General features: G+C 45.5%; 1 protein-coding gene across 2 annotated transcripts; it reads left to right on the top strand.

The window, feature by feature from the left end:
• Positions 1 to 549: 549 nt before the first annotated feature.
• KCNJ15 (potassium inwardly rectifying channel subfamily J member 15) lies at positions 550 to 6,820 on the top strand (the record flags this gene model as incomplete). 2 transcript variants are annotated; one of them, XM_082277430.1, is made up of 2 exons in its annotated part: positions 550 to 692; positions 4,670 to 6,820. In XM_082277430.1, 2 exons carry the CDS (start codon positions 550 to 552, stop codon positions 5,814 to 5,816), a joined length of 1,290 nt encoding a protein of 429 aa, XP_082133556.1. In that variant the 3' UTR covers positions 5,817 to 6,820. The 2 variants fall into 2 exon arrangements, with proteins under 2 accessions (XP_082133556.1, XP_082133557.1); XM_082277431.1 differs by lacking the exon at positions 550 to 692 and adding an exon at positions 4,194 to 4,318.
• Between the last annotated feature and the right edge of the window lie 7,963 nt (positions 6,821 to 14,783).

Raw genomic sequence — 14,783 nt, 5'->3', positions numbered from 1 at the left:
GCCCAGGGTCGCAGTGTCCAGCCATGTGGCTATGCCAGAGGCAAAGCACCCTTTTGCAGCTTCTCCTTCCCTCCCTCCCTCCTCTTCTGCTCCTTTTGAATTCCATAACTCAGCCCCCGAGGAGGATTTTGCTGGTTGACAGTTGTACAGCATAACCTGGTGCACAGCCCAGAGGGAGGAGGATGTTCATGCTACGCAGAGCACTGAGAATTCAGGAGGCACTTTTGTAACCTACTGAACCACATCAGACCTAGGAAAGATCTGAAGATTATGCAGCCCTCCTCAGTGTTTTCTTTCCTCACCCCTGGCTTTTCATTTTCCCGATGCCAAGCCTGCTAATGGTTTTTTGCCGCTTGAAAAAACAGCTCAAGCTCTGCCCCCGTATCGGAGTGGCAGCGAAGCATGCGTGAGGATTTGCTCCAGTGGCAAAGCCATATCTGATTGGGAAAAAAAGAAAACAGCTGAGGCCCTTCGAACAAGTCATGCTCCTGTACGCTTTTAATCACTTGTGTCTGCCAAGAGAGATCTTGCACAAGCAAAGCTGGCTCCATGCAAGAGGAACATTTTTGCGTGTATGCAAGCTGGCTTCGGCTCGCTGATAATGTGCTCCCTGGAAGCAGTGGTAATGTGCTGGTTAGATCCCTGGCTGCTGGAATTACCTTAATGTCAAGGTATTCATGCTTGGTGGTTTGGTATGTAGCTCTACGTTTTATTGGCTTTGTCTGCACTGAACTTCCATGTGCTCTGTGGGGGAGTCTCCTTTGGTTGCTCCAAAGGGCTGGTGAGGAAAGGAGGTATTTCAGAGGACATTAGAATGCTAGACAAGCCTGAGACAATTTCATTTTCTTCCCTCTTGAAGTATGTTTCCTTCACTCTCCTTCAGCTCAATTTTATTTGCAGTGCCACTTTGATTAACAGCAATAAAAAGTAATTTATCAGTGTAAAATCAGTTAGGGAACAGACAGAAGAAGTTCTTTTAATTTAAAAATGTGTATTACTCTTATTACTTAAGCTTGTTTGCTCCTAGTAACTTACTGTGGTAGATGTGCTTTGTGATTTAGAGCGAGCATAAAGCAAACAAACCAAAGAATTTTGGCTGAGGTGCTGGGTTGTCAGGGCAGAGAGTGTAAGGTGCCTCTATAAGATGGGAAATAGCAATGCAGGTGTTATGATGTGTTTTTTACACATACAGACATCCATGAATCATTTATTTTGGGATATTATAGTGGTCACTTCACTCAGGAAGCACTGGGGAAGTGGGGGCAGGAGAGAATCCTCCTCTGAAGCCCTTATTTCTTTTTTCTACTGATGGTTTCATCAGAGTTTCTTCCCCCAAGTGATTGCTGCTGGCTGCTGCCAGTGATAAGGGAGGGGAGCAGAGGCAGCGTGACAGATCCTCTCTTCCTGTGGCAGTGTGGCAGAGGAGGGAAGTATTTCTGCAGGGAAAGGAAACCAAGAGGAATTTCTCTGGGGAGGAAAAGAGCACTAGAGGAATTCAGGATCACACAGGAAAGAGTGATGTGAGAGAGAAAAAAAAAAAGTAGGAAGCAAATCAACACAAAAAATACCCTGACACCAAAAAAAGCACCAGAAATTGGCTGGGATCCATTTCAGGAAGTGGCTGTAAAGCTGAGTAACTTTGTCACAAATCAGGGGAGAACACAGAAGATGATGGGGGAGCTCTGAAAAAGCCTCTTTCACCTATGGCAGACTCCAAAGTTTCCTGCTCTGCCACATGTGGGGATCAAGCTTACACATGGGGACAGGGGAGATGGACAGTGAGAAACAGCCTTGGCTGTGAGCTGGACCAGTCTGGAGTGTGCCAGCCTTGTCCTGGGCTGCACCACAGCTTCACTTCTCGGCTTAAAATGTGAAATGGCAAATTTTGCAGCTGTGCCTCTCTCTGTTGGTGCAGCCCAGGGAAGACATTGTGCTTTGAAACTTCCTTCCTGCCTCCCATCTCTTGGGGGAAGCTCTTCTGCTGTGGCATTTTGGTGTCATATCTGTGGTGCCATCCTTTAGCAGGTCTGGAAATGTGGGAGGCTGCTGTGTCAGGATTCTTTTCATTTGGGGCTCTTGGACAGGGAACAACCTATTCCAGGGCAGGCCAGAGACAGGGGCAGGAGCTCTTACCAGGCTCTTGTGAGGGTTGAACCTTTTCCTTCCCTGGGAGGGTGGGCAGGCCCTGGCACAGGGTGCCCAGAGCAGCTGGGGCTGCCCCTGGATCCCTGGCAGTGCCCAAGGCCAGGCTGGACATTGGGGCTTGGAGCAGCCTGGCACAGTGGAAGGTGTCCCTGCCCATGGCAGGGGTGGCACTGGATGGGCTTTGAGGTCCCTTCCAACCCAAACCATTCCATGATTCTATGACTGTTGTTATTCCCACTGCATCCCACACACACATACCGACCCCTGGTGCAGGATCCAGTGTCTCCTGGGGATGGTGAGTGTGGAGAGCTGAGTGTCCACGTGCCTTGGGCCATCCCTGACCTTGGACAGGTAACTCTGACCTTCAGACACCCCGGGAGCCCTGTCCCTGCCCCTCCAGCCCAACCCCACCAGCTGGATCTCCAAGGAGGGAAGGTGGAGCCTTGGCTGTCCCCATCCCTGTGACCTCCAGGGGAGGAGGAGCTGTCAGCCCTGGGAATTGCTCCCAGGAGCAGGCATCCAGGTAGGCTGAGCAAGGGGGTGGGATGGGGATGTGCCTCCAACACCAGAGCAGAGATCCCAGCTATCTCCTGGCACAGCAATTGGTGTCAGGGAAACTTGTTCCGGTGCTGTGGAAGCACTGGCTAAGGGGAAGTGTGCTTGAGAGGGAGAAGTGTACTGATCTCAGGACAGACTTTTGGGCATGTTTTATATCCACGTCCTATCCAGGGAGAGTCTTGGTGTGTTCCCTAAGGAACATGCACTTGCCTGAAAGGTTTTCCATTAGAGGCTGCACATATTTACCTCCCCCTGACAGCAATGCTGGGGTTTGAGTTGGCCTGAAGAGCAGTTGCATGTACAGTCCTTCCCAGCCCTACCCCTCCCAGCCCCCACATTTCCTCCAGTTGTTCTTTTTCAGATCACTTGAAGGTTTTTTCCTGTTTATTATCCGGACATGCTGCGCTCTGTGTGTTGATTTGACTGTCACATAAGGAATCTCCTACTGCGATCATGGATGCACTCCTTTTTTTCATATATATATATATCTGTGGCAATGGTTCTTAGCTATGGAAGAGAAATGCTGGTGATTAAACCAAAACTGGAACCAGCTACAGTTGTTAATGGGGGATAAGTTTAATCACCCTTTCCCAGAAAATCTGCAACAGTGTGATGAGTACAGTCACAAACAAAAATTCTCCTTAATTGACATAACAGGAAAGGTACTTCAGTGAGCAATTATGCTGATGTCCTGGGCTGGCACATGTGTGTGCCACAAATATATCTTGTACTTCCTGCAAAATTCTTTTAAGTAGCTATAAGGAAGACTTTTTTTTTTTTTTTTTTCTTCTCATTTATTTTTTTCCAGCGGTTGGCGAAAACTAATCACTGACTTGGAGTCTCTTTTTGAGGAAAACAATGGGACAAAACAATGCCTTTTTGTGAGACCTGCCAAAGCACAAAGGATGCATGGGATGTTTTTTTTCTTTGTTGCTTTTGTCAGCAGGAAGTTTTGTTGTTGGGAACGACTATAACATGCACTGTCCTTGCTCTACGTAATCGCTGTCTGGTCCTGCGAGCCGGGTCCCGTCCGTGCCTCGTCCAGCTGGCACGGGCAGGGCTCTGCCTCACCCCGGGGGCTCTGCCCAGCCCTGGGTGCCCGCACTCTCCCTCTCCATCCGGACTGATGCCCAGTAAACAAACGCAGGAGTCGGGCGCTCTAATGATTGCTGGGGTCGCGCAGGTCAGGGCCCACGTTTAGAATGCTGACTTTGTGAATTACTTCCTTTTAAAATTTTTTTTTTGGTTTTTTTTCCTTCAGACGGCTTAAAATGTGGGAGTGCTGTCCAGTGCAAACAGCTTCAGAGTGTTGCATCCAGGTGTAAATATTCCAAACCTCGCCTTTGATGTGCTCAGGTCTGCTTTGTTTCCCTCTAGGTTAGTTGTAGGTCCGTAACAAAGAGCCAGATCCGACTGAGTAAATCACTTGTGGAAGTTAATTGTTCCCAGTGAAAGCTGGTCTGGCTCATTCTGCCTCCGTCGCAGGAAGGGACAGAGGTGGTGAGCTGGATCTGCGTTCTGAACCCAGCGACTTTAATTCTGATCAGATGTCTCTCTTCAGGGCATTAAAGAAAACCTGCTCACTAATCAAAAAGAGCCTCTTCTCTAGAGAAACGTAAGGAAAAAAAATATTTAATGCCTTTTACAGAAATAAAGTATTGATATAAAATTTCAGCTTTGACAAATTTCTTTTGCAGGCTATCATAAAAGAGACCTACTTCTCCATACTTGGCAGGCACCAGAATCAAAGAATGATTTTTTTTTTTTTTCCTGGAAACAAAAAAAGAATATCAAATTATTTGTAATGTCAGATACTGTACAGTGGTAACTTTATATTCCAGCTGTTTTTATTCACTGCTGCTGTGTTTAGATTATGTTTGTGCTTCTCTCCATCAACATTTTCAAATGCTTCTCAGAGTCAGCTCTGGTCTCATTAAGTAACAGCCTTCTTTTCTTCTCTCCTCAGGACTGAAGCAGTGAGGATGGAACCCACGAAGATCAACATGTCCCGTGTGCCCCTGGTCAACGGTGGCATCGACACCGCCATGCTCAAGGCACACAAACCCCGCGTGATGTCCAAGAGCGGCCACAGCAACGTGAGGATTGACAAAGTCGATGGCATTTACCTGCTCTACCTGCAGGATCTGTGGACTACAGTCATAGACATGAAGTGGAGGTACAAACTCACCCTGTTTGCTGCTACTTTTGTCATGACCTGGTTCCTCTTTGGGGTGATCTACTACGCCATCGCTTTCCTTCACGGGGACTTGGAAATGAACAAGTTCTCCCCAAAGCGGGAGCCGTGTGTGAAGAACGTGGACTCCCTGACTGGGGCATTCCTCTTCTCCCTGGAGTCCCAGACAACCATTGGCTATGGATTTCGTTTCATCACAGAAGAGTGTCCCCACGCCATCTTCTTGCTTGTGGCCCAGCTGGTCATCACCACCCTGATTGAGATCTTCATCACAGGTACCTTCCTGGCCAAGATTGCGAGGCCGAAGAAAAGGGCAGAGACAATTAAATTCAGCCACTGCGCCGTCATCACCAAACACAACGGGGAGCTTTGCCTGGTGATCAGAGTGGCAAACATGAGGAAGAGCCTCCTGATACAGTGTCAGCTCTCTGGGAAGCTTCTTCAGACCTACGAAACCAAAGAAGGGGAGAGGATTCTGCTGAACCAAGCCAGTGTCAAATTCAATGTTGACTCCTCATCGGAGAGTCCATTTCTCATTTTGCCTTTAACCTTCTACCACATTTTGGATGAAAGCAGCCCTCTGAGAGACCTCACACCTCAAAACCTCAAGGAGAAGGACTTTGAGCTTGTGGTGCTCCTGAACGCCACGGTGGAGTCCACCAGTGCTGTCTGCCAGAGCAGGACTTCCTACATCCCTGAGGAGATCCACTGGGGCTACGAGTTCGTGCCTGTGGTTTCCCTCTCTCCAAACGGAAAGTACGTGGCGGATTTCAGCCAGTTTGAGAAGATCAGGAGAAGCACAGATTCTACTTTTTACAGTGTGGACTCTGAAAAGCAAAAGCTGGAGGAGAAATACAGGCAGGAGGACCAAAGAGAGAGGGAACTGAGAACAATGTTGTTACAGCAAAGTAATGTTTGATTGGATGGACAAATTATTCTGAATAATCCTTTTTCTGCAAACTGAAAAAACCCACACTTTCTGTGCTGTATGTCTGCTGTGAAACCAGAAGTAAAGTCCTTTTCAGGATTATTTCCTTTTCAGTCCTATTTCAGCAAATAGCTTTGGTGTACAGTAAATCTACCCCTGTGGCCGAGTTGTTAATCAAGTATCTTGTAATTAGGCAGCATTTCTTTGTTCCTGATCATGACTTAGCAAAATTGGGTTTGTATTAAACCTCTGCCTTATGCCACCACTGAAAGCAGACACGCCACTTTCCGTTTGGAAAGTGAAACTGGACGCACTGTACTGATTCCCTCAAATATTTATTTGACGTGGTTTTACTGTGAACATGCAGGGACAGCACACAGCACTGCTAGAAGGAAACGTCCTCCTTTGAAATAATGCATATTTAAAATCTATATTCTCGTACCAGGGATCGCCTGCCTGGGGATTCCTGGCACTGAAAGTAAGTTGATTGGAGAGACAGATGGTTGGATGTGGGAAGAACTTCAGGGAGGGGTTAAACTCCTTCTTAAATCTCGAAGGAGTGGGACAGAGCAGTGCTGGGTGGTGAGGAAGAGAACTCGCTCTCTGTCTCTGCTGCTCAGAGCTTGTTTTGTGATTGTTTTATGATCACTCACTTTTTTAAACCTTGCAAGTGCCTGATTTATATCTGATAGCAAAAAGGGGAGATGAGGGCAAGACACACAGGATCACAACAGTAATCAACTAAGGTTCTAGCTGGCTTTGAGACACCTGTTTTTTATCCACTGTAAATAGTTTGTAACAGCAGCATAACAATACAATTCTACAGATTGCTTGCTTTGCTCCGGACCGTATTTAATTTTGGTTAAAAAGAAAGCTGTGTAATGTCTGTAGACAATATTTACTTTTTCTGGCAGCCATAAAGGACAAGCATTCCTTTCATCCATTTCAATTTTGGTCTACTAAAACCATTCCATTAATAAAGGAATTTAATTCGAGCAGTCCCTGATCTCTTTGTACCACGAGGAGAGGGTGCAGTACCCCAGATGTTGAAAGAGCTGAGTGCTTGGAGCATTTGCCTCTGGCACAAGCCCTGGGAATTCTGCAGGTCACTGCAGTGGCCAGATGACAGGGAGCAAACCAGGTAGCAGCGGTGTCCACGTAGCATCTCTGTTATAGAGGCTTTTTTAATGGGAATTTGAAATTATTTCTGACTCATATCACTTTGGCAGCTCTCTTGAGTTCTAGAGATTCTGCTCCTCTAAAGCTTTGGCAAGCAAAACCTGTTTTAAATGGGTCTGGCCTGAGAGCCACCAAGGCTGGCACTGATGAGAGGATGGGGGGGGGTTGGAACCAGATGATCTTTAAGGTCCTTTTCAACCCCAAGCATTCTGTGATTCTGTGACTTTTGGCATCATTGCACTTACTTGTTTTACCAGCACTGTGCTGAGCTTCCCGGCACTGTGTGGGCCTGGTGGAATGCAGTGCTGCACTCTGCCATACAATATTCTATAAAGTTAATAAATCCAGCTTGCAGCCCAAGCGAGCTGAGCACAGAGGTGGCACCAGGAATGGATGTCAGGAAGAAAGGAGCACACGCTGCAGGGGCCTGTGGGGTGTCTGTGAGTGGGGCAGGGTGGTGGTGGTGAGGAGGTGCATGAGAGGCTTAAAACTGCTGATTTATGTAAATTTTTAGGTCTCCTGTGGGGGAAATCAGACACAGAATCATAGAATCATGGAATGGTTTGGATTGGAAGTGATCACCTTGTCCCCTGCCATGGACAGGGACACCTTCCACTATTCCAGGTTGCTCCAAGCCCCATCCAACCTGGCCTTGAACACTTCCAGGGATCCAGGGGCAGCCACAGCTGCTCTGGGCAGCCTGGGCAACATGCAAGTACTTATTTGAAAAGACAAACTTTACTTAATCCTCAGAGTTTCTCTACCCACTCCAGAGTGAACAAGTTCTCTCAAACCACTGTAGGCAGGGTCTGCCTGGAACTCGTGGAAACAATTTCCAGGTGGTTTTATGCTGTGTGGTAACACAGGTTTTCATTTGCAATCCCATGTAGAGGATGTAAATGTTTCAATTATGGATTGTTTATTTCAAATTTTACATCACTTTTCCTGATCCCTTGTTTCATCACACACATAAATTGCGTGTGCTCCAAGAATTTTACAGTCACTTCATAGATCTGAGGTTTGTGTCCTACAACTCAAAGATGCTTTGGGGTGCTGAGGTGAAAGTTCACAGCTGTCTTAACTCTTCATCTGCCAAGCCCTAATATCTGTGTTTTGATAATCAAACAAGCACTCCTATTATTTTTTTTTATCCAGATAAGGACTCAGAACATTCCTAAAATAATTGTCATGGCTGTGTATTGACTACAAAATAGCTTCACCAACAGCAAGAGACCTGGCTCTTCTCTAGAAACATCTGATGATCACCTGATCCCTTTGTACACCAATCCCAAAGTTCAGTCACTGTGTTCTCTAGGCCATTCCAGTCATTAGATTGTCCTGGAAGAAAAAAAAATCTTCTTAAAGCATCTTAAAACAAAAGCTTTGAAAAGAAAGAAAAAAAAATCACAGAAATATTTTTCTCTGACCTTTTGGTCCTACAAGGATAAGAGAGAAGAGAGAAGAGAGAAGAGAGAAGAGAGAAGAGAGAAGAGAGAAGAGAAGAGAAGAGAAGAGAAGAGAAGAGAAGAGAAGAGAAGAGAAGAGTTGTTTCTCTACAAAAAGAAAGAATAAAATTGTTTCTTTACAACTCCCTGACAGGAGGGTGCAGTGAGGGGGGGCTGGGCTCTTCTGATGTGTCCCAAGCAAAAGGATGAGAGGAAATGGCCTTAAACTGCTCCAGCAAATTGGATATTGAGAAAAATATCAGAAAAAGAGTGGTCAGACATTGGGATAATTTTCCCAGGGAGGTGGTGGAGTCACTGTCTCTGGAAATGTTCAGGAGGGGTCTGGATGTGGCTGCTGGGGACAGGGTTTGGGGTGATGCTGGTGCTGCGGGGTGATGCTGGGACTGGATGATTTAAAGGTTGATAATTCTGTGAAAACACTGGATATCTTTTGCAAAACCAAGACAAATCTTCATTAGGCAGTGAGAGACTGCACAGAAGTGTTATATACATACATTAGGATAATATTTATTCACTTCAGCTGGAGAAAGCAGCCTTGCTGTGGAACAAGCTGAAGTTTTCCCAGCTGGTGTTGTGCAGGCGTCACTTCCACTATTCTTTGCAAGCCCAGCAGAGCAGCAGTGGAGCAGGATGCTCAGCAGCAGTGGAGCAGGATGCTCAGCAGCAGTGGGAAAATGTCAGGACACGTGGATCTGATGGGAACCAGCAGCAAACCACCACCTCTCGCTGCTTGTGGCAAGCTCAGCTCTGGGGATTTACCTTGGCTGAGAAGGAAGAGGATGGGGAGCCAAAAAGCAAAACTTAGGTAAGCAAAGCTGCCTCACTCACTGTTGAATTGGAATTTACAATTTCAAGGTTTAAATAAAGCAGTGGAATCCCCTTTCCCTGTGTACAAGAGCATGAATATGTCTAAAAAGTAAATCTTCCATTCCAGCCACTCTTTAAAAGTCAGACTTTTTAAAAATCCAGTCATTTACTTTTTAAACATTTACTGAGGAATCTGACATACTTATGTTTCTTTTATTTATGAATTATCAGTGAGCAGAATATTTTTAGAGTAGTTTTATTGTTTGGACTTTACAGCCCACAAATGAATGGGAACTTATTTCACCTCCTGGGCTGTCTCTGAACTATTTGCTTTGGCTTTGGCTTCAATAATTCATTGTTCTCTTTTTTTTTCCTCTCTTTTTAAAAATGTATTTATTTGTTCTGTGTAGGTAGGTGATTGAATAAGCATAGTTTCACTTCTGTTGCTTCCTTGAAGAAGCTGACTGTGCCAGAGTCAAATCCACCATCCCTCACTAGCGTTTCATGTCATCTTCCAAAGGGATGACAGTGTCTGTGGAAAGCCAAGGATTTGACAGGGCAACAGAGTGGTCTCCAGTAAAAGATGGTTCTCTAATTTTCTGACTAGAAATAGGAGCAAAAATAGCCATTAGGTGTAAAATATACCAGGGGAGGGGATGGGAAAACAGGGAAAAAATACCCCAAACACACTTATACGCATCCATAGGAGTGAACATTTGCTACTTCCATAGGATGCCAGGTTAAAAAAAACCAAAAATAGCTCCCAGATTTGCTGAGATGACTCAAAGCTCTGGGAAAATGAATGCAAGTCCTGTGTTTGAGCAAATGTTCCTGATGCCTTGTGAGTGTGTTTGCTCAGTGTCAGCCTGATGACAGCCTGAGCTTGTAAGGGAACAGGTAAGACCCTGTGATGAGTCTGACAAATCCATCATGGAGAGAAGTTTAAAAAAGCTCAGTGTGTGCTCCAGCTCTTGCTTATCCATTGTTATTCTACTGCTTGGCTGTGTCCTGGTTGCCCTCCTGTTGCTGGGATTATGTGTATAAAGGAGTCTTCCCCTGCCTTGCCTGCTCAGCCTCCAGCAGAAACTCTCTGCAAACATGAGATTACCAGAACAGAGCCCTTTCAATGCCAAAGGTACTGCTTGAACATCCTGTACCTCTGTGGCCTGAAAGGAGCATTTCCAGGGTGTCACATATTCCCATCCGGGGCTGCTTTGTCCTGTGTCAGCACATGGCACACGGGGAAGGGAATTCCACCAGCAGCACAACTTGCAGGTGCTCTTTGCATCTCCTCCCAGCAATAAATTCCTCAGTGCTGGCTGTGCCCCTCACCAGATCCCAGGGCTGATAAATTCATTCCTTCTTACCATCCCCTGCAAACATTTATCCACACAAACCGTGACATGATGACTGACACTAATTATGCTGAGAGGAGGAAAGTGTTTAATGAAATATGAACTCTTGCCATCAGTTATTCCCTGTGGACAAAACCCATCCCTGCTGCACCGATCTGCTCTGCCCTGCCCAAGATCTGCATCCTTAGGACCAGCAGCACAATGGAGCAGTTCCTGGCACTCCCAAAGCTGCAGCTGAAATTCAAGTGTCTGACAGGTTCTGAGGGAACCAAAACCAGCTCATGGAGGTTTGTTGGTGCTGAGATCCCACACTGTGGAAATGCTCTGCTGATTTCATGCAGAAAAAGTGTCCAATGGGTGCAGAAACGTCCCTTGGCCACCCTCCCTGGATACCTACTCTCTTTTGGGAACACACCAACCTCAGACTAAAATGTTGGGTTTCTATACATTAAAAAGGACTTAACAGAGGTCAGATGGCTCCAGGACTCATTACTGGCTTTTGCAGTACAAATTGTTCACTCCTATAGACCAATTTCAATGTTTTTTCCCTTCTCCTGCCCGTATAAAGCATCTAATTATCCAATGTTGGTTAGGATCATAATTTATTTTTCTTTCCTTTGCTGCAAAGATGTATACTTGAACCATGAGCAGAGTATGATTTCACTTAACAACTGTGGTTAAGCAACAATCTTCAAGTTAGGTAATTATTATTCATTCTTTACGGGATGAAATGGGTAAAATGGTCTGAGAAATGTACTCTTTGCTGTGCTCCAAATTAAGAAATACCTCAAAATAAATATCAAAGTCCAAAATCTGGGATGAATTAGGTGATTCATGCTAAATGACCGATCTTGCCAGTTATCAAAAAAAAAACCTCCAGATGGTTATTTCCAGAAAAAAAAATATCCTAAATGCTACCCCGATGGCAGAGAGAGTTCAGGAAGAACACTGTACACCACAACAGCCTCTGAAAGGTGCTTGCTGTAAGTCAGGAGAGTTTTCCATTGGAAAGCTGCAGGCAGACAGCTGCTTTCCTGTGAGGAACACAGGTTTTAGGGAATGTTGGCTCCCCAAAGTGCGTCCAGCTGATATTTGTGTGACAGAACCACTCCAGTTTCAGTGCAGCACCATCAGGTGTCTGGGGAAGGTCAGAGTGGAGGTTGTGTAATTCCTGATGAGATTCCAAATTTCTTCCTCCCTCTCCCCTCTGCTCTCTTCCATGGATTCGGAGTTGTTTTGTACCCCAAGTGCCCTGAAATAGCAGTGAACAACAAGTGACAGCCCTATGAGCTCTGCATGAGCATGAAGCACCTCTAAAACTGCAGATTTGAGTGTATAATGGGGCAGTTTATGGCTGAAAAAAAGAAAGGAAATGCTATCCAAAACACAGACAAGGAAGAGAGGGAGAAATAAATACCTTACCCAAGCGTGGAGCACTTCAGAACTGAGACCTGCATTCCACTTCAAATAAACTGCACCTAAGTATAAGGAAAGTTGTGTTTTCTTCCTAGAAAATTGCCCTAAACCCGTTTTTTTACTTATTCCTGTGTGAATATGACAGCTGATCTTTTTTCCTTCAACCAGAGTGCTTGAAAGCCAGAACAGACACTCCAAACGAATGTTTCGAAACCCAGAAATGGCTGAGCCTTCTGATACATTGGAAAAAAGTTTACTCAGCTGTGAAATGTCCATTAATGAAACACTGATTGCTTTACCCAGACAATTTTATTTATACAAACCTCACAAACCCAGGCAAATCTTTCACTGTGAGAGGAAATAACCAAGCTGAGTTGATTCCCTGATAGGCTTCTTCCATTCCCCGCTTCTACAGCAAAATGAGAGCTTGTATTCACATGGAGCTATTCCAGCACAATCATTTAACAACTCTGAGTAACTCAGTCCACAGTGACAGTGCCTAGGGATGCTGGGGGACTGGATTGTGGCTGTCTTTCCCTGCCTCAGCTTCACTGAGCAATTCCAGCAGAAATAAAAAAGAAATAATCACACTGCCACATGACTCGCTCCATTTTACCACTCTCACACTCTAAATTTACAGCTCCTCTTATTCCAGATGCGTTGATTTGCATGTGCAGACAAGCCCCAGACTGCGAGGAATGGCTCCAGCTTCCCTCATGGAAGTGGTCCTTCCCAGGAATTCTTTCTGGGTGTTAATGTCACTGCAATCCAGAGGCCAAATTCTTGGCTCCACGGCTCCCCTTTTCTGCAGCATCCTGGCGTTGCAAAGAGGCCGTAAAACTGATCCAAAAAGCCAGCTGAACCTTTTCTCTGGCACAGAGGGAAGGATCATCAAGACCAGGCTGTTTCCACTGGAAAAATGAGCTTCATTTTGTTCAAGACACGAATGAGCTGCAATGAAATTTTACAACCCCCATAATAAGCCCATTATCATGATTGTGACAAAAAGAAAAAAAACCTGAAAAAGCTTTAAACTTCCAGTAGTTTCATGCTAACCCAGAAGAATTTCAGCCAGCTCTAATTCTGTTTGGTGATGATCGGTTGGTGTCAGATAGAGGTTTGTTTAAACATTCTATTTTACAGCCCTAAATTTGGCTTTTCAGCTGGAATTTGAACTTAGACTTCACTGCTAATCCATGGTCAGTGATTGAACTGGTGTTTCACAAGTTTGTCTGTGGACTTTCATATTCTGAAAGTGTCTATTTTTAAACCTGCAGTGTGACACCACCATCCCATTTCCAAAGAGTCATCTCATACCTGAATGCAGCTGCTAAATAACAGCAACTCTGCCTGGTTTTGCTTTTTTGGCTCATTAGAACAGGAGGTTTTTAGTGCTTCATTAAGGCAGTCAAGGTGATTTACTGCCATTCCTCTTCATAGCTGGGAAGCTGTGGCACAGAAGAGCAAAACATCAAGGGTGTCCCAGCAGATCAAAGCTGGAGGTGTCCATACCAGGTGTCAAAGCTGAGTTTTTGTTCAGTGAGGTCACAGTTAGGTTAAATAAGGCATTTTTTATACATTTCATGCTGCCTGAGAGGAGGTTTGTGTGAGATTTTTTATCTCTTCCAGGGGCCTTACAGATCATCCAGTGCCACCCCTGCCATGGCAGGGACACCTTCCACTGTGCCAGGCTGCTCCAAGCCCCAATGTCCAGCCTGGCCTTGGACACTGCCAGGGATCCAGGGGCAGCCCCAGCTGCTCTGGGCACCCTGTGCCAGGACATCACCAGCAGTTTGTTGGACACCCTCTGCATTTTTTTAGTTAAGAGGTGACTGGAGCCCCTGCATTGCTCAGATGGATCCTCTCTAAGGCTGGACAGTGTTTGAAGATGGAGTATTTGAGGATCTGTCCAATATGAGAAGAGCAAGATCAGCAACTTCCCGCTACCAGCCAGCCATTTAAAATGTGTGATCTTGTCCTCCATCATCTTTCTCCTACCTAATTTGTGCCAGAGAGCTTTCTTGGGAATGTCGTGTTCACAGTTAGGCTTAGGGAACAGACAGCTGGTGCAGGGCAAGAATATGTTCGGTTATAACCATATCTTTTCTGATGAAGCTTTGTCCAAAATAGTTTCAATTTTCAGGCAGCTACTGAGCGATTTGAGGGGGTGATGGAACAACATTCTCAAAGGATTTAAACTACAAACAAACCGAAGGGCTGGCACTGAGTGGAAATGTTCTAAGTGTGAGGAGAGCAGCTCCAAATGTGGGTTTGGGTTACAGAAATAGAGTGTTTGCTGCTAGGGATACATTTCCAGTCCCACTCCTGGGTCACTACGTGTCGCCACACTGCATGTGTGCGCACATGGTGATCTGTACTACGACTAAGTCAGCTGTTGGCAAAACACAACGTACCCCAGACAGGATCCAAAGTCCCTTAAAGTCAAGGGCTCTTTCCATCGACTTCAAGGGACTCTGGATCCATGCTGGAGTGATGGCGAGCCAAGCTCACTGCTGGAACAAATGATGGCAACTCCATGGAAGCCAACGCAGCTCCATTTGCTTGTGCCAACAGTGAATCTGGTCTATAAACTTTATTCTGCAGCGATCAGAGACTGCATAATTCATTCAGGGGCTCATGAGTAATTAAATTTTCATGGCCATCAGTGTATCAGCCATGTTATGGACTCAATTATGTTCTGACTGTGTGAAATAGTTCTCTCCCACAATCATTTA

Source organism: Coloeus monedula, assembly GCF_965178545.1.
Source record: "Coloeus monedula genome assembly, chromosome: 3".
NCBI classification, from domain to species: domain Eukaryota; kingdom Metazoa; phylum Chordata; class Aves; order Passeriformes; family Corvidae; genus Coloeus; species Coloeus monedula.
This window is presented reverse-complemented; position numbering and strand designations above follow the sequence as displayed.